The sequence below is a fragment of the Cetorhinus maximus genome, chromosome 8 (genome assembly GCF_964194155.1).
Source record: "Cetorhinus maximus chromosome 8, sCetMax3.hap1.1, whole genome shotgun sequence".
Taxonomy (NCBI): Eukaryota; Metazoa; Chordata; class Chondrichthyes; order Lamniformes; family Cetorhinidae; genus Cetorhinus; species Cetorhinus maximus.
In genome coordinates this window covers 74746452-74770366 of record NC_135886.1, presented here as the reverse complement: position 1 = coordinate 74770366, position 23915 = coordinate 74746452, and the positions used below count along the sequence as shown (strand labels likewise).

The window sequence follows — 23915 nt, the reverse complement described above, 5'->3', positions numbered from 1 at the left end:
AGCAAAACTGTTAACCAGGAGCAGAAATTTGTAAAATCTATCCCATTATTTTAATTGAAAACTTAAAAAATTAGGGCTATATTCACCAGAGAAACAGAACATAAAGAAATATCTAATGCTGCGGTTTCGATGGCAATGGTGAGGTAGGGGTGCATGTTGTGTATTGCTGTGTATTTAAGAACTGAGGCACTGGGAAACTCAAGAGAAAATAGTTTAATTTCAGGCTCTAACCCTGTGATCACAGCCTTAATGATCATATCAACATGAATCTGCATATGGAAATGCTTACACAGACAAACTCACATGTAAACTCACATACCTTCTGAAAATCGGTTGGAGTTCCCCAGTGTAATGTGCGGGTAATATCAGTTGTTCCATCCCTAAGATTTTAATATAAAGTCACAATGCTTTAAAAAGAGGATTCACACATTAAAGACAAAGAGTAGCTGACTATTTTTTTTGCATGGTAAACACAATGGAATATTTCCTCCAGTGCACCACAACCCCTGGAATCTGGGAGCAGTGAGGCAATCATCGCACCCCAGCTCCAGGAAGCCGGGAACAGCAACACCCCAGAGGGGGTGAGTTTTGGAGAAGCTTCTCCAGCAAAGGTCATCTCAAAACCCACTCTCTACGTGAACCTCCAGATGCCACCGGAGCAGAACACGGCCAAGGAGATCTACCTCAGCCCATCCAAAGTGAAGGAATTTGAGCTCACTACGGGTATGAAGGAGCAGACTAAAGGTCTGGGACTCTCAGAGACAGTGGGTTTGGTAGGAGAATAAATGCTTTAAAATGGGTTTAAAGATTGTATCCATAAATGTGCGTAGCATTAAAGCTACTACGCGATGTGTTGCGACCTTGGACTACCTAGCCAAGGTCAAAGCTGACCTGTTGTTTCTGCAGGAGTGTGCGATACCGCACCTCAGCTCCTACAGGCAATGGTCACGATGGTGGTCCCATGGGCCATCGATCTGGTCGGGCGGAAACGACTCTCGTTCCTCCGGCCTGGGTATTCTGCTGCGGGGAGGCAACTTCACCGTCTCCGAGGTCAAGGAGGTGGTGGGCGGGCGACTCCTCGTAGCAGACGTAATGTACAAGAACGCTCCACTCCGGTTAATTAACGTGTATGGCCCGGCACAAGGGGCTGAGCGGCTGGAGGTTTTTCAGCAGCTCCCACTGCTGCTGGCGACCTCCAGGCCGGTCATTCTGGGCGGTGACTTCAACTGCATCATCGATGCGGCTGGACGATCCGGCAGGGCCGGCAGCAGATTGGACGCTACGTCCAGATCCCTGATGGAAACAGTTAAGGATGCCAAGCTGCACGACGTCTTCAGCAACCCTGCAGACGGAGCGCAGCGTAGATACACCTGGTCGCGGCCAGACGGGTCCATTCGTTCCAGGATAGACTTCCTGTTTGTGTCCCGTGCATTCACAGTCAGATCCACCGAGGTCAAGCCGGTGTTCTTCTCTGACCACTGCCTCCTTCTGGCGGACTGCCACTTGGAGAAGGACCTGAGGGTGGGCAGGGGGGCATGGAAGCTAAATGTGCAACTGCTGACCCCAGAGAACATTGAGGAGCTCAAGAGGGATTACAAAGGTTGGAGAACCGTGAAACCCCTCTTTGAGTCCCTGACACACTGGTGGGAAGCGATCAAGGGAAGCATCAAGAGGTTTTTCATCCTCAAAGGCACCCAGAAAGCTAGAAAGGAACAGAGGGAAATGTCCCGACTCCAGAAAAAGATGCAGAATCTGCTCCGGCTGCGGTCGATGGGGGTTGATGTCAAGGAGGAGCTCCAAGAGGTGAAGGGCCAGCAAGCCTCGCACTTTGCCTCGGAGGCCTCCAAGATCATCTTCCGTTCCAGAGTCCGCTCCGTGGAGCAGGATGAGACGTGCTCACGTTTCTTCTTCCAAAAGGTACACAGAGAGCGCTCTGTGATCAGCAGCCTGAAGGAAGAAGACGGCTCAGTAAAGTCATCACGGTCCGACATTCTGAGGATCAGCAAATCCTTTTATGCCGGATTGTATGACGTGAAGCCCACGGACAGCATGGCCTCCCAGTCCTTCCTGTCCTCTATCACGGAGGTCTTAGACGACAGTATGCGGGAGAGCCTGGACAAACCGCTAACTCCTGACGAACTGACTAAGGCCCTTGAGTCCTTCGAGAAGAGTAAAACTCCCGGAAGCGACGGCTTGCCGGCGGAGTTGTATTCGGCTCTGTGGGACTTGATCGGCCCAGACCTGCTAGGAGTGTACGAGAGTATGCGCCTGGCCGGTAGTATGTCAGAATCCATGAGGAAAGGCATCATCACCCTCATCTACAAGCACAAGGGGGAAAGGGAGGAAATTAGAAATTGGCGACCCATTTCACTGTTGAATGTGGACTATAAGATTCTGTCCAAGGTCATCGCCAGTCGGGTCAAATCCGCTCTGGAATTGGTGATTCACCCTGACCAGACCTGCTCTGTGCCAGGCAGGAAGATCTCTGACAGCCTGGCGCTGCTCAGGGATACGATTGCCTATGTACAGGACAGGGGTGTGGATACCTGCCTCATCAGCTTGGATCAGGAGAAGGCCTTTGACAGAATATCGCACACCTACATGGGGGATGTGCTCTCCAAAATGGGCTTTGGGGAGGGAATTCGAAATTGGATCCAACTGCTCTACACTAACATCAGTAGCGCAGTCTCAATCAATGGGTGGGAAACAGATAGCTTTCCGATTAAATCTGGAGTCAGGCAGGGCTGTCCTCTCTCGCCTGTCCTTTTCGTGTGTTGCATAGAACCCTTTGCCGAGTCCATCAGGAAGGATCCGGGCATAAGAGGAGTGACGATCCCAGGCAGTGGAGGCACTCAGGTAAAAGCCTCCCTGTACATGGACGACGTCGCCGTCTTCTGCTCGGATCCGCTGTCGGTGCGCAGACTGATGCACATCTGCGACCAGTTCGAACTGGCCTCGGGAGCCAAGGTAAATCGTGGGAAGAGCGAGGCCATGTTCTTTGGGAACTGGGCTGACCGATCCTTTGTCCCCTTCACTGTCAGGGCTGACGGCCTGAAGGTGCTGGGGATATGGTTCGGAGGGACCGGGGCATGCGTTAGAAACTGGAAGGAGCGAGTGGCTATGGTGAAAAAGAAACTGGGCATGTGGGAGCGACGCTCCCTCTCCATTGCGGGAAAGAACCTGGTCATCAGGTGTGAGGTACTCTCGCTGTTGCTGTACGTGGCGCAGGTCTGGCCCATTCCAGACTCCTGCGCGATGGCGATCACTCGAGCCATCTTCCGCTTTATCTGGAGGTCGAAAATGGATCGTGTCCGCAGGGACGCGATGTACAAGCCTCTAGATAAAGGGGGAAAAAACGTGCCCAACATCGCCCTCATACTGATGGCCACCTTTGTGTGTGGCTGCATCAAGCGGTGCGTAGACCCTCAGTACGCAAACACCAAGTGTCACTACGTGCTGAGGTTCTACCTGTCCCCGGTGTTGCGAAGGATGGGTCTGGCCACGCTGCCGCGGAACGCTCCAAGTAGTTGGACCGTGCCGTACCACCTGTCCTGGTGGAAAAATTTATGCAGAAAAACACCTTTGACCACAAGTCCATCAGGCAGTGGTCAGCACGTAACGTCCTAGAGGCTCTGAGGGAAAAGGAGAGGGTGGACCCTGTGGGATGGTTCCCCGAGCAGACTGTCAAAGTCATTTGGCAGAATGCCTCATCGCCAGAACTTTCCAACAAGCACCAAGACGTAGCTTGGCTGGTGGTGAGAAAGGCCCTCCCCGTCAGATCCTTCCTACACGCCAGGAGGCTCACCCCCTCTGCACGTTGCCCTCGAGGTGGCTGTGGTGGGGAAGAGACCGTTGTTCACCTCCTTGTGGATTGTGCCTTTGCAAAGAAAGTCTGGAGAGAGATGCAGTGGTTGCTGTCGAGGTTCATCCCGAGCAGTTCTGTGACACAGGACTCTGTGCTCTACGGGCTGTTCCCAGGGACACACACCAAGACAAACATCAACTGCAGCTGGAGGATCATCAACTCGGTGAAAGACGTGCTTTGGTCTGCCCGAAACTTGTTGGTCTTCCAGCACAAAGAGTTGTCCCCGACCGATTGTTGCGGACTGGCACAATCCAAAGTCCAGGACTACGTGCTGAGGGACGCACTAAAGCTTGGGGCAGCTGCCGCAAAGGCGCAATGGGGAAGGGTCGCCGTCTAAGACCTTTCTACCACAGCGCACCGAGAGACTGGGAACTGTTTAGAGCCCCTCGGGCTGTACAGATCAAAATGAAAGGCTGTAAATGATTGTAATACTGTTTGTACTGATGCACTTGGTGATACATTTTGTAAAAGTTTAACCTGGATTGTACCCTTGTAATGTTGTTTTTGAAATGGTTTGGAATGTGATTGAAGATATTTTATGAATAAAGTATATTTTTACAAAAAAAAAAAAAAAAATTTCCTCCAGTCAATAGTTCTAGCAATGAGTGTGATTTCTTAACACCTTTTTACATCTTTTCACGTTTTTCAGAAACATCTCAAAGCACTTCACACATAACAAATGCCTTTGAAATGCTGTTATTTTGTGATACTATGTAACTAAATGGCAGCTATTTTGAATGAAGCTTTTTGTATAGATAGCAATGAGGTGGATTAGCAGTCTTTGTGTTTTTAGGCAGTGTTGGTTGAGGGAGGTAAGCACACCAGAGAACTTTATGCTTCACTTTGATAATATCTTGGGTTTCAGAAATACAGAACACAGAAAATCTCCCGACAACATTTATGCTGTAAATAATTTATTACATATTTATTATATTTATTTATATTTATATTTATATATTTATATTTATACAATTTATTATATAAACCTTCCCTCTACCTAATATGAAATATCTCACTCCAGCTGTATGGATTGTCAGGTGGTGATCTAAAAGGTAGAGAATTTGTTTTCCAAACCAAAAAAATGTGGAAATTTCTGTGGAATGGATTTTGCCTTTCCTGAATCTGGTGTTAAGTAAGGGATCTTCATGTGTCTATCAGCAGTGATGTTGTCAAACAGGGTAAGGAGTCAGTGGTATTGAAGAATTCTCACAGACAGCAAACCAGAAACAAAATGCACTGGTTGCCCTTTACATTTTATAAATTGTACAGAGAGCAAAATAAAGATTGGGATGTAAACATTATATGCTGAAACATCACAAACTTTAAAAAAGTATTTATTTAATGAAAAAATGTTGGAATTTTTATCATAATGGAAAAAAATAACATTACACAATTATAAAATTAGTTTTCCAAGGTCGGTAGTAGTTATGATTTTATTACCTAATTAAGAATCAAGTTACGCCCTGTTAACAAGACATACCTTTATTGGGGTTTTTTTTTTAAACAGAGGTATTGCAGATGAGGAGGGGAAGTTCTCATCAGCCCAGTCATTTCCAGATGATTGCTGCCTGCAGGAACTTAAAAAGTGCAACCTGTGGTGGAGCAGGGAGTCACTGAAAGCGACCTCTGGATCTCTGTTTAAACCCCCATGTGTTGACTCCAGGGGTTGCTGTCAGTTTCATAGGGCAATGATGGTGAACATTAACAGTTTCATTGTCATTATAATCACAAAATCCTAGGCCAATGATTTAAAATCTGAACCTTCAGCTAATTGCACTCCATGCACTTTTTTCTGGATGAAGTTTGACTGATTAAAACACTGAATGAAATATCATTTAATATTACACTGAGGACAGAAATTTATTTGTGATTCACTATTTGAGATTTTTTTGTGAGGTCACCTAATTTTGCATTATTTAAGGTAAACAGTTTTAGTGCTAATGCCTTCTGTGAATAAACCTGCATATCACCTGACCAGTGGCGGTGGGATGAGGCTCTTCAGTGGTCATTAATTGACCTCAATAGGTGGCAGGCCAGGAAAGTTGACCATGAGCCTTCCCGCCCAGAACTTAATTCTGGCGGAGGCAGGAAGGCAGCGGAGTTTCAGTCCACCATCATCCCGCCTAATTAAATGCCCTTCCCACCTCCAAGCTCACCACCAGCAAGAGCAGAAGATTCTACCCCTTGCATTTTTACTGAGTTGAAATCAAGAATTATCCCCACAGGTTACAACTCTAAATCATACTTACCCAATACCTCAAAACTGTGGAAATATTTAATCTCTTTCAGTCTTTCCTTTCTTCCACAATTTGTGGGTTTTTAAAAGATGGTGCCCTGTCACCATCCATATTAGTTTCATTAGAAAAGAACAAAGGTTCTAAAGTGAAGTCCTTTTCATTAAACTCATCATTTGATCAAATCTAAAGGAAGCTACCAATAATTTGGGTAATCCATCTTTGGATAATACTGAGTAGACACAGCATACCAAGCTCCCCTGCACCACCACCACCCCCACCACCTCCCCATCTCTCAACCCTCTTGAGAGTCTAAGGCTCTCTTTCTTTATCTGGGTTTGTTTCAAAATCAGTGTGAATTTAGAGCTTAAATGAGCTATTCATTATACAGGGTTCAGATGGAATTGTTATCTGCATTTATTTCATTTTGTTTCATTCAGGAATTGGGCCAAGGAGGGACACCACTACTATTAAAAAGAGCAAACGATAAAAAGTTAATCTGGAAGTAATGATTAAGGGAAGGAAGGATCTTCACAGCTTTGAGATTCTGGGAAAGAATGAATTATTGCATTGGTCTTGAGAGCTGATTTCCCATTGGACACTCCTGTCAAGAGGCAATATTTGCTGGGAGCATCAGTCAGGGAATTTTCTGTCTGCAACCCCTGATTATTCCATGCAGTTGCTTTAAATTACATTGATGGTTCCTGAGGGTGCCTCAATCTTGTGCACGTGCAGTTGACCAATTGCTGCTACATCTACCCTGCAGCATAAATGGAGGAAGTCTTCACCAACGAGGATTGTTTTTGTAATATAAAAGGTACATTAGCTGAATGCAGACTGGTGCTTCATTGTGTGTGTGGCGTGGTGTGTGTGTGTGTGGCGTGGTATGTGTGTGTGTGTGGCGTGGCATGTGTGTGTGTGTGTGTGTGTATGGCGTGATGTGTGTGTGTGTGTGTGTGTGTGTACGGCGTGATGTGTGTGTGTGTGTGTGTGTGTGTGTAGCGTGGCGCGTGTGTGTGTGTGTGTATGGCGTGATATGTGTGTGTGTGTGTGTGTGTGTGTGTGTGTAGCGTGGCGTGTGTGTGTGTGTGTGTGTGTGTGTGGGGCGTGTGCGTGTTAGTTACTTACAGGTACTGGCCTCCAGAATCTATCAGGTACATCTCATCTGGGTTCAGCTTCCTGTTGGTTTCACTGTTGGGACTAAGTGAAAAAGCAAAGAGAAGTCAGTAAAACGGACAATTCACATCCAATAAAACAGCCTCAGGTTTGAATCAGTAACCTAGCCTGAAAGTTTTGATTGCTGATAATTTTTAAGTTTTAAATTTTAAAGTAAAGTTACTTTAACACGTTTTGATTTTGTAAAATCATATAAATAGCCTTTCCTCTTTTCAGCATCAACAAAATGCTGAAATCAAGACTTATTGAATCATCCGCTTATTCTAAATCCTTCTTTTCCTTGATCTCAAATTCCATTATTCTTCCTCCCAATAAGCAGCCTCAGGTTTTATATAATCTAATACCTACTTCGTGATATGTGATAGCTAACATGAAACATTGGGGGAAGCACAATTGAGGAGAACTGCATACAATACATTGTTGCATCCAGCCTATCTTTTGTCTTTATGTTTTGTGTTGCACTTGCGGTTACCACTTCTTTGAATTGTCCTCCCTGATTTCTTTTAAACTGAAAATGCACGATCAACTAACTCTTCTTCCTGATGTTGCCTTCGCGGTGTTTAAGTCAAGATTGAAATAATACCAGAAAGTGAACTTTAGCTTGGTGCATAGATAAGGTATATAGACAGAACTTTAATGGGACTGGCCCGTGATGGTAAGATTGCCAGCTCTCTTGGAATGCTCAGGAGCCTCCCAGTTTGGGGTTTGGATCCCCTGGATACTGCTGCTAGAAACAGGTGCCAACCATGAATTTTGAGACCCAATATTGGGCCTTGGATGTCACTCTTCATAGTTTAGGGCCCTGTGCACCAAAAAAAAGTTTGAGCCTGACTTTCTAGGACTATTCAGCCTGACTCATCATGAGCAATACCACAGCAGATATGATGGTTTAATTTTTTGAAAAATTCAGCAGCAGGAACAGTCAGTTACAGATTGACATTATCCTGTCTCATATTTTAATTTACTCAGTAAAAATCCAGCTTTCCAAAGTTATAAATTCTGAGTCTATAGGGTCAGCTTTATTTCTAAATCATGCTGTTTTTCCAATTTCATGTGAAATAATTCACAAAATGTCAGAAATAGAACAGCGACGTATGAAGTGTGCTTGAAATTCAAGCTGTAACTAGAGATAATTGTAGTGCAACATCCTACGTGGATCCTGCAGATTTACAGTCTTGTGAGTGTACAGTCATAACTTGATGGTCTTGTGCAGAACTTTCCCAGATTTGCACTAAGTGCGGTGGTGGGCAGGTAAAACAATGTTTACCTGCCGACGGCGATGGCGGGTTTTCACGCCTTATCATCCCGAGCCTGCCTCATTATTTATGCACTCCCGGGAAACACGCTGTTTCCACGGCTCCTCATTCGGCGCCCGCCATCACCCCATCGTTACATCACGCTGGACACCATGTTTAAAGGCCAGCCGCAAACACAGAGATCATTGCTTCCAGCTCACCACGGCTGCCCGGGAGACATGGTCCTCAAAGACAAGAAGACTGAAGCCTCCTGGTTTAATGACAGGTCCTTCGAGCGACTGCTGGGTGTCGTGGAGGCCTGCTGGGATGGCCTGTACCGCCCCTCTGGCTGCAGGATGGGCAGCAATGTGACCAATCCAGCTTGGGAGGCGGAGGCAGCGGTGGTCAGTGCCAATGCCCTTCAGAAGAGGACAGCCACCCAGTGCCACAAGAGGATGAATGATCTCCTCTGTTCTGCCAGGGTAGCTCACTCTTCTCATCACTTTCAACTCACACACTCACAAACCCATCACACATCCACAGGGCCCTCACTCACTGCCAGTTCAGGGGACATCACCATTCACTCTCTCACACTCACCATCATTGTCCTCATCCCATCCATGGGACGACTCAACACCCACATAGGCCAAGCATACTTATCTTCTGGCCCAGCAGGGGTCCTGCTTACACTTTCTCCATCTCTATCCATACAGGACAAGCTGGCTCACAGCAAGAGAGAGAGGTTGCAGACGGGTGGCAGAATGCTCAAAATCAAGGTCCTCACGGACTTTGAAAACAGAGCCATCCAGCTGGCTGGTGAGGATCTGGACCATTCCTGTGCTGACAGTGAGGTTGGCGCTGCTCTACCAAGTGAGGATCCAGCAGTGCAACATCCATCAGACAACCATGCTGTGAGTGATGTGTCCTTTTTCACAGGCCACTGCCATGCACTAATTATCTCCCCTTGCTTTCACAGGCACATCTGCCAAACAGCTGACAGAGTCCATGACTCATGGCCTCCAATCAAGCCCTGAAGAAACCTCTGAAGAGTAATCTGGAGGTACCCTCCCTGAAGTCCCGTCACAGCGCTCACCCACACCCTTGACCAGTGCAGAGACACACACCTCGGTGGGACCTAGCTTTAGAGCTGCCATGGGATCACAACCTGGTGAGCACATCACACTAGCTGATCCAAGTAGGCAGCGGCATGGACTTCCCTGGCGTCCGGCACTTGAAGGACTGCTGGAAGCCAGAACATTGCTGAGTCTGAGTCAGATGATGAGTCTCTGGACTCAGTCGTGTCACAGTTGCTGGAGTTGCAAAGACAAGCGAGGGAACATCAGGAAGCGATGTCCTTTGCACTCCTCAGATTGCAAGGCATGAAGGAGGAGTCCGTCCGTCTTCAGGCTGAGGTGATGGCCCTGGCATGGCAACGCATCGAGGTCAACACTGATAGGATGGCAACCGTCATGGAGACCTTGGTCCAGGATGTTATTCCTGCACTGCTGCATGGGCTTAACTCCATTGCTGATGTCATAGTTGGCCTTCAACAGTGTGTACGTGAGAGGATGCCGGGCAGCTTGATCTCACTCCAGCTACCCCTGCTTCTCAAGGAGTCAGCCTGGGGCCCCCAGGCACCCATAGGCAGGAGGATACATAGGTGCACACTCCGGGCCCATCCATCCAGGTGAGTCCAAGTGTGTCCGGCCCATCTGACTCCCCTTTTCCTGTGACCTCAGCAGCTCTAGCTCCACAGGCTGAGGAAGGTGCCGCTGCCTCACAGCCGGACCTGAAGGCAGACTGGAGCCCTCCAGGTCTCGGCCCTCCAGAGGACACCCACCAAAGTCATCATAGACAGGGCGTCACAGTCAGCAGGCTGCCTCCGCCTCTGCTGTGGATGTCTGGGGAGCACCAAGATGTCGCGGCAGGGTTAGGAGAGTTAAGGAGAATTAGTTGCACAGCCTGGGCATGGGTGTTAATCACTTGTACATACTGTTCACTATTGTGAATAAACTCCCAAGAGCCTAAGGCTCCTTGTTCTGATGGTGTTCTTGTCACTCAGATGTGAAACCTTTCTGCACAAGATAAAGAAAGGTGTCTCAGTCCAGGGCCTCTTCCCTGTACTTTGTGCAGCCTTCAGACCAAAGTGATGGTCCCGACTCACGCTCCCTGGAAACATTACTGATACCTGCACCTCGGCGGGCTTGTCATTGCTGCCAGAATGGAGTGGGCAGGCAGAACTCTCTCATTATCTCGGTGTGCTCTCAGCACCTTTATGGAGGGGCTGGTCCCCATCTCTTCAGCACCTGTGACCACTGATGCTGTGCTCCAGCTCCTGAAGGACTCAGGTGTTGAAGGCTGACAAAGCAAGACATGCTTCTAAAGTTTCATGGCTGCGTCTCTATGATATGACCCTGATCAAGGAGCACAGGAGTCAGACATTCTCAGAGGCTGTGTGAAGATTTATGCAGTGTCCTCAATATATGTCGTCATCATCCTCCTGCAATCGAACGACTATTAGGGCCTCCACTGCCTCTCCATGACAGGAGCATTCTCACAGAGGGTATTTGCACTGCTGTAAGCCAGACTGGAGTCAAATGTTCACAATTACAATGTGAGGAATTATGGGGTCACCTCACTGCATGCCATCATCATCCTCCACAAATCTGGGTTCACATGATGTATCCATGTGAATCCAGGCCAACCTATGCCCCTCCACCTCCCCCCCAACCCATTGCCCTTTATAGCCCCTTTGCCAAATTAGTGCCAACTCATATCCCCCACATGTTGTAGGGTGTTGGTTACAGTTGGGTAGGTCTGAAAAGGTCTTTGTAATCATACAAAGGTTGACCATAAGTCTTTATTGACTCTTAGAACTTCAACAAATATACAGTAAAGGGTACAAGCTCGGAGCTGTTGCTATGCTCGCTGGTACACATGGTTCTCGCCAACACTCGATTGACCCTGGGTGTGGGTCATGTGTCTCTTTCATCACTGTGTGGATGGTACTGTACCCTGTCCTACATTAACACACATGTGCCAGACCCTTATACTACAATGCCCATCACTGTTTGCCCTGACACCTACCATGTCAACTCACCCAATATCCACCATGCACAGACCTCAGGACCCATGCTGAGATTAAATAAAGTTTTTAAGTGCCTATTAATGAATTCACTACTAAAAAAACTTCCATTCATTAAAACCCATGTGCTAATTTACATTCATTTAATCCCTTATGAAAACAAGCATTTGTTTTCATAGTCCCACAAGTGCCAGGCAATGACCATCTCCAACAAACCATCGCCCCTTGACGTTCAATGACATTACCATCACTGAATCTCCCACTATCAACATACTGGGGGTTACCATTGACCAGAAGCTGAACTGGACTAGCCATATAAACATTATGGCTACAAGAGCAGGTCAGAAGCTAGGAATCCTGTGGCAAGTAACTCACCTCCTGACTCCCCAAAGCCTGTCCACCATCTACAAGGCACAAGTCAGGAGTGTGATGGAATACTCCCCACTTGCCTGGATGAGTGCAGTTCCTACAACACTCAAGGGGCTTGACACCATCCAGGAAAAAGCAGACCACTTGATTGGCACCACATCCACAAACATTCATTCCCTCCGCCACTGACACACAATAGCAGCAGTGTGTACCATCAACAAGATGCACTGCAGGGATTTACCAAGATTCCTTAGACAGCACCTTCCAAACCCACGAACACTACCATCTAGAAGGACAAGGGCAGCAGATAGATGGGAACACCACTACCTGGAAGTTCCCCTCCAAGCCACTCACCATCCTGACTTGGAAATATACAGCTGTTCCTTCACTGTCACTGGGTCAAAATCCTAACAGCACTGTGGGTGCACCTACACCACATGGACTGTAGCGCTTCAAGAAGGCAGCTCATCACCATCTTCTCAAGGGCAACTAGGAATAAATGCTAGCCCAGCCAGCAAAGCCCACAGCCCGTGAGTGAATAAAATAAAACACTTGGAGCTGTGAATCAAATTGTGAACTGACATGAACCCCCCCCCCCCCACCGTGATAATGAAAAGTTGTGAAATCAGTCATGCAGCACTAATCATGTAATGACAACCCTCAGGCTTATGTCAGAGTTAAATAGCAAGCACTGATTTGTTTTTAACTGGAGTACCCTACCTCTCTAAAAGGGTGTCCTGCCTTTCCAAAGAACTCCAGTGGCTTTAGACTGTCTCCTGTCTGGTCTAAAGTGCATATGTCATGTTTTATACATACCACTAGCCAAAATTGGATCTGACTGAGGCAACTGTGCTTTAACATGTGCAGTTGCCTCTGTGAACCATGGATGTGTAAATTAGAATCCATCCCCATTGCTCCTCCACCTCATGAAAATGGCAGGGGCTGAGTGCAGGGCAGGACTTCAGGATCTGGCCTCCACTGTCATTTTTGCAAAGACAGAGAGCCTCTCTGCCTGCATGAACATTCAGCCCTTGGTCTGTGAGGGACAGTTTGCTGCCTGAGTGTTACAATGTTGTATTAAAAGTCCCAGGTGCAGTAAAATAGCTAGTTTCTCTGCACGTCTGAGCAATAACAAGTCATCTAGGAATAGTTCAGTTAGCATGGAGCAATGTTTCTATTTTAACAAAAAACAGGAGGTGTCTCTTTTATTCACCATAATTAATGACCCATTAATGAAATTGCAGGAACATGTGGCTATGAAACATTCAATGTTTGAGAATGAGATTTTCATTAGAGAGCCATTCATTATGGAGAAAACAAGTGCACGCTCATTTTTAGTTAAGAGAGAAATGTCACTCTCTCATTAATATATGCTTCCAGATTTTAAACCTTTTGAACATAGTTAAATAGACCCTATGAAAATGTGAATGGTGATGGAGATTAGATTGTATCATCTTCAAACAAATATAATCAGCTGTTGTCAAGGTCAAGATGAGAACTCAGCCATTAACCTTCAGAAAAGTTATGTTGTGACAGATGGAAGAGAAGGTTTAAGGTCAGAATAAAAACATTTATTTTTGTTGCTCACATGGTCTGAATATTTTTATTTTGCTGCAGCCTAAGTGGAATGGGATTTAGTACTTGATTTAAAAAGCAATAAATAAATACCTACTGAAAGGGTCATGGCTGCTGTGCCATTTTATAGTCAGATGCACTTTATGATGTTGTATTTCTTTGATATTAAAATGCTCCAAAGGCTTGATTGCCGCGCTAGCTTGATTGCCGCGCTATCAGGAAACCAAACATCATGCTTCTTCATCCTGCGTTCTTCACATCAGCCCAATTAAATTGGGTTTTATTGTAAATCTCTCTAACCCCAACAGATAATGGAATTGAACAATCCACTGCTGGAAAATGGAAGCCATTCCCAATAACATTCAGAATTCGTATTCTCATATATTGGAAAACAAATTCTCATGAGAAATTGACAACTCACGAACAGCTCTGGTTATAAGCTTATGATATGTGAAAGTAAATTATTACATGAATGGAGGGGACCAAACTTCACTCCGCCCTAGTTCACAAATTCACTCTACTTCTCTGGACCCGGTTCATACAGGTACTGCGCTCTGCAATTCCCCATATTTTCACAGAAACACTGGACTATTTTTAATAGATGCAATGGGGGGGTGGGGTCTCACCTTTTAGCTGGACATCTGACAAGAGTCTCGCCTTGCCTCTTTTTGGGAAGGCCCACCTGAATTAATTGCCAATCAGGAAGTCCTGCCCACTGAGAACTGTCTGCCAATCAGAGGCTGGCAGCTCTTCATTGCTCAGCAGCACAACTTGGGAGGCAGTGGCTGTTGCCGCTACTACATCCAGCCAAGGCCCAGGATGCTGATGGACCCAGGCACAGGTGAGTGGTGGCGGGAGGGGGTTGTGGGGTGGGGATTGCAGGGGAAAGGGGCGTCGGCAGCAAGGCCACTGGGTGACTCTCAGTGGTTCCCCAGTTCCTGATGTTGGGTCTCTTGATCATCACACCGTTAACATTACTCATTGATGCTATGATGAAAATGGTTAGTGCATGTAAGCACACAAAAGTGAATGAGAGTATCGTAATCTAAATTCCTCATGACCTTTATTGCCTTACATTTTTATTCATAGAATGTCACTCAGAGGGGATGACTCCAGCTGCCCCACACTTCTCTGATCAGGACCTTCAGGTGCTAGTGGAAAAGGTCCAGAAGAGATCAATCCTCTATCCTGGTGGTCTTCGCAATCCACCTTCTGCAACCAAGAAGGCCTGGATACAAATTGCAGCTGCAGTGAGCACAGCAGGAGAGCATGAGCGTTTGTGAATTCAGTGCCTGAAAAGGTTCAATGGCCAACTGTGTTCCATCAAGGTGAGTGGCTTGTCTCATCCACACAGAGCTCCAATGGAAGGGTCACACCTGCATGCTGCAGTTAAGGTCTGAGACATGGCACATACCTCAGCTTCAGCAATGAGGCTTGTTTATGTACACAGCTCATATAGGTGCATATGTGAATGAACACTGGAGCACTGTGATGCACAGACACTGAAGAGAAATATCCCTCCATGCATGTTATATCAGGTTAATGTAAATTCACACTGTTGTTGTTACAGAACAAAAGGGCGGTAAATGCCTCGGAGATGGCCCGGACTGGGAGTGGGTCAGCCTTGCTCAGACACATCCATCTCATGGAACAGATGGCCATGGAGATTGCCAGGGTGCCTGAACAGCTCTCTGCTGGTGATGGTGAATCTCATGTTGCAGGTGATAAAGGCGGTGTTGAAATCACCCTGGCACATGCTGGAGGTTATGTTGTCACTTCGCTGAGCACAATTGGACATTAACATGAGAGGGGGTGCAAGGATTTCATCATTTGGACAGTGTGAGCATGGTTAATCGCAATGACGTGCATCAGAGAGTGCTTTCGCTATTAGAAGGGCTATACCTAAATAACTCCTTTTGTGTCTCACACAGCTCTGCTCCCTCATCTTCCCCCCCAGGCCAGATCATCCCTCAGGCATCAAGAGGAGACAGAGATGTCCAAGGGGGCAGTGTCACAGCAGACTAGCCCATACACCACCTACTCAGGTACAAGCACATTGGAATGATATAGTGCGTGTAGAGTCAATGGCACAGGGTGAATGTAACAGCACCAGAGTGCAGGAGGAGGTGTCTGAGGCAGAGACATCGGTGTACAGTCCCCCTGGGAGGAGGGAGGAAAATCACGATGAAGATCCAGTGGGCAGGAACGTGGTGCCTCAGGGGTCACCTTTTGGGGCACTGTATTTCTCCAATCAGCAGATATGTGGACATCTGGCGGAGTTCCCTGAGACAGTGGGAGCTCTTGGATGGTGAGTGGAAGTGTCCATTGCCATCATGACCTCCACGTTGTTCTGAGGATTCGATCGCATGAGCTCTGGCCATTAGAAACTGGCCAATCTCATGGGGAGACACATGGAGCAGCACTCGAAGTGGATGCAAGAGCAGCATCTCAGCCAGAAAAGAGTGCAACCTCCCTCAGTAGCCTGGATCAGAGTCTGAGCACTGACATCCATGGAATACATGAGGAGCTGTGTAACAGGAACAGGACGCACTATTGGCACAGGCGATTAATGGAATGGACGACTGCTATGTACCAGCAGCCAGCCCCATCATCCCACCTGAAGGCCAACCGAGGACTGTGCAGGTCACTGAGGAGGGTGAAGGTATAGAGAATTCCTCAGCACCCTCATCTTCCTCCACCTCCCCAGCTCCTCTGCCAGAGCCATCATCTGCTGCACAAGCGCCAGTGACCACAGCTACTGATGCAGAGGCCATAGTCTGAAGGAGGTCCCCAACATGTGCCTGCATGGTCAGGCAGGCCACCAGGTTCCTCATAGCCATTTAGACAGAGAACTGAGCAGCCTGCCTCCAACTCCTCCAAGGCAACATGAGGGGCACTTCGTAGAAGTGTGCAAGAGTGAAGAGTGCTGTCTCACCTAAAGCACTAACAGGTTCACCGTGGTTACACTTTTCATAATGTATATAATGCATTTGAAACTTCTTGGTTATACTTACTTACACTTAAACATGACTGTGTGTGTGTTTGAACACTCGAGAGCTCAAAAAGAATGGTAAGATTATGAAGGTGGTTCTTACCAGTAATAATGGGGTTGACACGCTGAGGTCCACCTTGACATGCCATCAACAGGGTCAAGGTTATTGGCTGATTTGTGATGCTTTGAGGGTTTCTTCCTTCTCTGCTGTATCACATAAGAATCCAGAGGTCAAAAACTCAAGCATTGAGCTTGGTCCTTGTATCTTTCATTGTCCATCCAAGCTTGATGTTAAGGGAGGCTCAAGGATCAGACTCCATGAGTAAATGCTGGACAACAGGTGCATTGCAAGCATGAGGGCTGGGTGTAAGGCATTCAACTGAACTGCATTGCCCTAGGTGTAGGCATCGCAGTTCGAGAGGCCACATATTGTGCAGGTAATATTGATCGTTTGCTGTGTCCACGACTTTGGCTGAATTTGTATTCCAGGTGTCACAGGATGTGCTTTGTGTGGTAAGCAGCAGTATATGGAAACCAGGAATGTTACATGTGGTGCCCACGTTAGAAACCGGACCATTGGTTGGAATGGATCGCGCAAGATCTTTCAAAGAACTGTTGTTGGACAGTTATGGGCTCCTCATATGCAAGATGCCTTATCTGAATGTATACTACAACATACTATCAGCATGTATAGGGTTTGAAGTCTGACGTTGTGTTACTCTTAGCATTGTGGGTATAGTTTGATTATGGACAAGTTGGTGGCATGGGCCCTTCCTTTACAGTCACTGGCATTCATGTGAGGGGGAGCAGCTGTGAATGACATATAACCATGTTTGCAATATGATGAGGCCCCTGGTTATGATGGTGAGGGTTTCAGCCATATGAATATGACTTGAGTCAAACTCATTGAAGTTATTCTCTCCCTTGTGGGGAATGAGCTGTCACTTGAGTAATTGTGGAGTCAATGTACAAGGCTCTTTAGGTGGAAGTGTGTCACCAGGGACTGGCTGATGGTGATTGTGATATCAGAAGATCTTATGAGAATCTATTTTGCACAAGGGCCTGTCTGGTGATGATCCCCCTCCTGCACAGGCTATGTGGCCATGCCTCTCAGCTGTTCTGCCATTGGCGGCTTCCTCAGCCTCATCCATTTCTGAGTCTTTCAAATGGACACGGGCTCTTTCCTCCTCCTCATCCTGAAAGGTTGCAGCTCTGCCCATGGCATCATTGTCATTGTTTTGTAGGCCCCTCCACTGCACAACATTGTGCAGCATGTAACATACCACTACTATTCTTGATACCCTTGTTGAGGCATATGCAGCTCCACCTCAGTGATCGAGGCACCTGAAGTGCACCTTTAAAATGCTAATTGCCGGTTTGATGATACTCCTGGTGATGACATGGCTGCTGTTGTAGTTATGCTCTGCTTCTGTTTGTGAGCTTCTAAAAGGTGTAATTAGCCAAGTTCTTAGGGCGTAGCCCTTTTTGCCCCTATAAGCCAACCACAGATTTGAGTTGGTGGCTGAAATAGCTGAGGGAGTTGGGGGCACCTTAGTATGAAGAAGCCATAGCAGCTGCCAGGGAACCTTGCACAAACATGAAGGAAGACCTTGAGGTGGTGACAAACCACCTGTATATTGACTGAGGGATTTCTGGTTGATTGAGGGACTTCCAGTTGAAAAAGATATCCACATGTTGAGTTAGGGCTTTTATTGCAACATGGCTGCACCTGAGGGAAGCCTGCTAATTGGACAAAGACCATGATTCCCTGCGTATGAGACACCAAATCTATCGGGAAATTGATGTGAACTCCACACGAGCAAACGGGGCATTAGTTACAGCCTTAATGCAGCTGTGTGCTGCTGACTGGGATATACCAGACGGCTAGGTCTCCTGATGATCCCTGGAAAGATCCTGAGGCACAGAAGTTGACAGTCACGATTACCATCGCAGCCACTGACAGGGAATGGGGGTTGATGGGTCGTGGCTCGAGTTGCTCCTGGACCATGCAACATACATCTGTCACCACCTCATGGCTTAATCTCAGGTGCCTTAGACACAGGTCGTCTGAAACATTGAGGTATGATGCCCTAGGTCTGTACCTGCTTCCCACAGGGTAGGACCGGTTATCCTGCCTCTCCTCCTCCTCCTTCCTGGTACGCAGGCAGCAGCCTTTTCCTCCTGACCTTCTGCCCTCTCTCTGGCCTCCGGTTGCTCACAGTGATTGACTTCCATAGCCTTCACTCCCTCTTTCATGTCCCTCTTCCATTTCTGCATCATTGCCATCCATTTCCCCCTTCTGTTGTAAGGTTGTTTATGTCTCACTAAGAGGTCTGGAGGCTTGTGTGGTTGAACATAAACTGTTTATTGTTAACACACAACTATATACATCTCTCCTAAGTATAGCCCTATCCAAGTGCTGACTTCTCTCAGACTCTCTCCACACTGTCTACTATCATGTGACTTTCTACATCACAAAGTGGGTGGTGGTACTGTTCTCCAGTCCCACATTAACCCTTACTATGCCAAATATCCTTATACCAAACCTTCCTGCTTCCTTCAGCGCTGCCCATACCTGGGGCAGGATTTTATGGCCCCGTTGTGGTGGGGGCGGGGGCGGGAAATGCGGCGAGCTGTTCAAAAGTCCATTGACTTCGTTAGGACCGGAAAATCCCTCTGGTGGGAGGGGCCGTAAAATTCCACCCTGAGTCCTGCTGCTGATGTCAGCGATTTCAGCTGTTGCACACTGTGGGTCAGAATTCCTGTGCTCGTGTGAATTCCTGCTTGCACTATGCAGCAGAAGGGAATCAGTTGGATTAATAGTAGGATTTGGTACGAGATGGAGGGAAGAGGATATTTTGTCAGCAAATGCTGACACATGGACTGGGTCAAAGAACACTTGGCTTCAGGAGCCTTCTATCGTTCCCAGAGAGCTGTGACTGAGAGAGTAAGCCAACATATTTCATTCCAACAGGACCCGACTATTGACCTTGTGCTTCCTGACATCATCGGCAACTTTTCTTTAACTCTTGATGGTTTTCTCAGCTGGTCAAATAAACGCATTGCAGCATCAGTATTAGCAGCTTACCTGTACACCAGCAAGCATCTAAAACCTCTAGTTCAACTCTAGATTTATGTGAGAGTTAGCAGTGAACTGCACATGCTGATGTGCATGCTTTGGTAAATGGTATACTTTGCAAATATGATAGATAATTAATACAATGATTAGTTTCACAAGCCTAATGTTTCCCATAATGGATTTCTCCAATGAGCAATTTAGCAACATGGAAAATCAAACACTCGCAATATTACTTTTCTCTGACACACAAAGTGACACTGGCATTGTTTGTAAGGTTGAGAGTGATTGATAGGCTCACATAATCAAAATGCTGACATCTAGTGTGCACCTGGAACTTCACATCTTCACACTTCAAAGGCAGTACACATGGCCTCAGAGAATTACAGACACCCCAAACAGCTATACATTAGTAAGGAAAGAAATACCTGTTTCAAATATCCAATTGTTAAGTGCAAAAAGCACTAGTAGCAGAAAACTAAGCAATCAGATTCCTCGATTACTTCTCAAAGTTACCATTCATAAGTAAACAGAACCTAGCAAAACTGACCAATCAAAACACAACTTTTTTCCCAATGTTTTCAACTGTAATTTTCCTTCTTCACTTGGGCCATTTACACAGCTAGAAAGAACTTTTAGAACAGAAATACACATTTATTCAATTATGATAAACGTGCCAAAAAATTATTTAGTGTTAGAAATGCTTCCTTGAGTAATACTAAGGCAAAATATATTGAACAAAGGTCACAAATTCACCTCGCGAAATAAGGGCCAGAAAATACACAAGAGTTGAGGAAGAAAGAATAAGCTATAATTGGCACCTGATGCCAAAACTGCAAACTCACTGCAGGAAGTAGGCAAAAGAACAATCTTGAAAATGATCAAGATCAAGAGGTTTTGGCAAGGAAATAACAATGTTATTTGCATTTTAAGCAAGGTTTATCAAAAAGATGGTAAATAGTATGACATTATGTTTATGGTCCTGCATCTTTCAGTATCGATAGAGTTTTAATATTTTCCCATCTTGTCAATCATATGAAATGTTGCTTCAGTACATTTGCTGTGCCACTCGAATGCTGCATTGTTGTCATGTTCAGGGTGCAATGAAACTTGTACTCCAGATCCTGATCTACTTGTGATGGGCACCATGTAAGATCTATTACAATAGGTCTAATTTTGTTGGGACTCATTGATCCAGGAAGTGTAAGTTAGAATAGTGAACTCAATGTCAAATTAGGTACAGAAGACAAAACAAAGAGAGGAATAAAAGTTGGGATTGAGAGAGAGAGAGAGAGAGAGAAAGGAAGAGAAAATAGAAAGGAAGAGAAAATAAAGAGTAAAAAGAAACTTATATATTTACTTTTTAAAATCTCCAACAATAATTAAAAGCTAAAGGAATGAGACTCCATATTTGTGAAAGTTAATTTTCAGTATCATAGAGAATGTTCAGCAGTAATTTAGAATTAGCATACTGTTAAAAAGGTGCTTAGACTGGAATGGATAAGCCTTAAATTTTTTTGGCGAGCTTAGTCCATATCAACAACATCAGCACGGAACTTCACTCCTTTCAATGCATTTGAATGGGGAGCCAGATGGCAAGTGCAGCTTATGGAGGAATGATGCATCTCAGAGAGCAAATCCCAGATTTTTGTGTTTAACTGTATATCTCTGCTTGCTGGAAGCTGCTGTCCTATTTACACATAAATAATGGTGAGCACTGTTAGTGTCGCCATTATTTTCACAGCAAAATCCAGCCCATAAGCTCTGATTTCAGTATAAAACACAGTGCAAAAATGTAACACTACTGTATAATGTAATGAGACAGCCTTTCATTAAAGCTGAGTTATTTAAAAATTCCAAGGGAAACTGTCTTAACCTATATTTTTAAGTGCTATATTTGAGATGCAACTCTAAATTCAGGAATCGGACCACCAGTTCTGGAGAGGTTTTATATTAAACTAAATGAAACATTTTATTAATTTACACAAGTTAAATATATACACATGGCTACAAATTACTACTATCATAACTTTTAACAAACTCTCAAACTAATTTCCATTAAGGCAACAGCAACCCATAGATTTTACCAGACACCAGGCAAAGCACTTACACCTTACGAAGTCAAAATGAGGTTCCATTCACTTTGGTTCCTCGGGAGACAATTGTAGGCTTACAGCTACTTTGATCTTACATTGCCTCTGCCCTGCACACACAAAAACTGCTGAAGTTATACCTAGCACAGCTCATTGAATGTAAATTCTCATTGTATCACCAGCCTCTTCTAACAATAAAACCCCTTTCATAGTACCAATTTTATTAGTAATATAGACATATTGTTTGGTCTCTGCTAGCTAGGTGCCAGATTTCACCCCATATCTTGAATGCTCTATTCAAAAAATGCAAATGCACTCTACCTCTCTAACATCTCAAAACTAGTACACATCAAAGCACCCAGACTAGCTGGCTTTAATCCAGTTAAGGCACACCCACAGACTAAAACTCTATTTTAAAAGAAAAATATTTTCCAATAATATTATATAAATAGCTTCATGGCAATAATCACATCTGCCCATAAAGCAGATTTATGTTATTTGCATTGAGAGATGTCAGTAGAATCAGCTATTTGTTTATCTTGATTGACCATTACTTCATGGGGTCCACATTTCTGTACACTGACCTGTAGTGAGCAAGAGCTGCATTCAAACCACTGGCAGAAATAGTTTCGAAGCTGGGGCCTTTGGAAAATTTCTGCTCACTGTAAAAACATATGAAAAATGACACCTCAATTGGTCCATTATATTGCTGATTGTTAGCTTGTGAGGTTCATACAATAAAAAAATATTTTATGCATCAATGGCTTGGAAACTATTGTTGGTAATAACCGTGGCTGGATGCTTCATTCGTTTATGTGGCATTCCTCTATCCACTATTTTAACTGATGGTTCCTTCATTTAAAATAAACTGATTAGTGTCTGTATTAAGGTAGCAGACAGAGGAATGTTTGACCACTAATACTGTCAATCTGGGCTTAGATTGCTAATGAATGATACAGTGGTTCTAATATTCCAAACACATGATAAATATTTTAAAAATCTCTCTTTGCGTGTAAAAGACTCAGTCACCTCAAAAATGTTTTTTTTTGTAAGTGAAAGAATAGAAACATTACACAGTAAAGTGACAGTCTGAGGAGTATGTAACAACGCCTTTTGCATTCACACCAGTCTTTAGATCTATTTTCACAGAAACAAATGATCACATTGCAAGCAATAAGATAAATGATCTTACATCTTTCTGTCTTGGTTATTACAATAGCTCAATAAAACAATTGGTGTGCTTTCATTTCTCCCTACAACCTCAATGCAAAGTAAAGGCACCTTCTAATTTAAGTTAGATTTGGAATGTGTAACCTCTTCTATGGTATCAGTAAAGACATGTGTCAAACAATTCTTCATAATTCTGTATTGGAGGTGTTTCGTTGAACCCGTGTGTGAGATGAAGGATCCAGCTGCAATGTTAACCTGTGGCAACATGGACACAGCGGCCACGGTGAAGGGCTGTGGCCTACATTGTTCTAACATTGAGGGAAATCAGTTAATGAATGACATATGCCTCGTTGCCAAAACCCCTCATGGAAGGACCTGGATTAAGCAACTGCTGATGAGTAAGGCTGGTATATGATAGCAGCGGACTTCATCTGGACCTGCGTGGTGCTCTGTGAGGATACTTCTAGACTGAAAGCTGATATGCATTGTATAGCTGCCACTATTAAGAAATTTTAAAGCACACAAGGGACATAGTGAAACACTGCTAACTTTAGAGGGATGTCCCTTTACAAGGTTTAAGTTGGCAATTTGGATAAGTACAAGAACCCTTTGACAAACACAAAAAGGGATATCTATCCAACCTGATATTGGAATTTTGCCACAAATGGTGAAGATTGAACTGAGTAATCTGAAATGTTTGAAAATAATCAAAATTTAGCAACAACTTGAAGAAAAGAAAGAACACTGAAATTGATGTACAACATCAATGAATTCTGGCTTTGAAATCACATTGTATGAATATTAATATATTCCTGCTTAGTTTGTACATAGCAAATTTCTCAGTCACAATTTTAGCTAAGGTATTAATTTGTTTATTTAAAAATAAATTAACAAAGTAATCTCATATGAATGCATGAAGCATTTACAAGTCCTACATTCAAATTTGGTGATGAATCATTTAATATATAAGGAGCGTGAAGGTTAATAATTGATTCAATAGGTTTCATTTTGAAAATACTGCTTGTGTGATACAGAATGCTGGTAA

The 23915-nt window shown here is 45.0% G+C and overlaps 1 protein-coding gene across 2 annotated transcripts in view; it reads right to left on the bottom strand.

Annotated features, from left to right (window-relative positions):
- Positions 1 to 23915, bottom strand: part of xpnpep2 (X-prolyl aminopeptidase (aminopeptidase P) 2, membrane-bound) — a 157862-nt gene that overhangs the window by 20970 nt on the left and 112977 nt on the right. For both annotated transcript variants that reach the window (XM_078547058.1, XM_078547059.1), the window contains 3 exons: positions 22285 to 22362; positions 7228 to 7299; positions 320 to 380 (listed from right to left, as the gene is read on the bottom strand). In XM_078547058.1, the coding sequence (XP_078403184.1) occupies positions 320 to 380; positions 7228 to 7299; positions 22285 to 22362 (211 nt within the window). The remainder of the gene's footprint in view (positions 1 to 319; positions 381 to 7227; positions 7300 to 22284; positions 22363 to 23915) is intronic.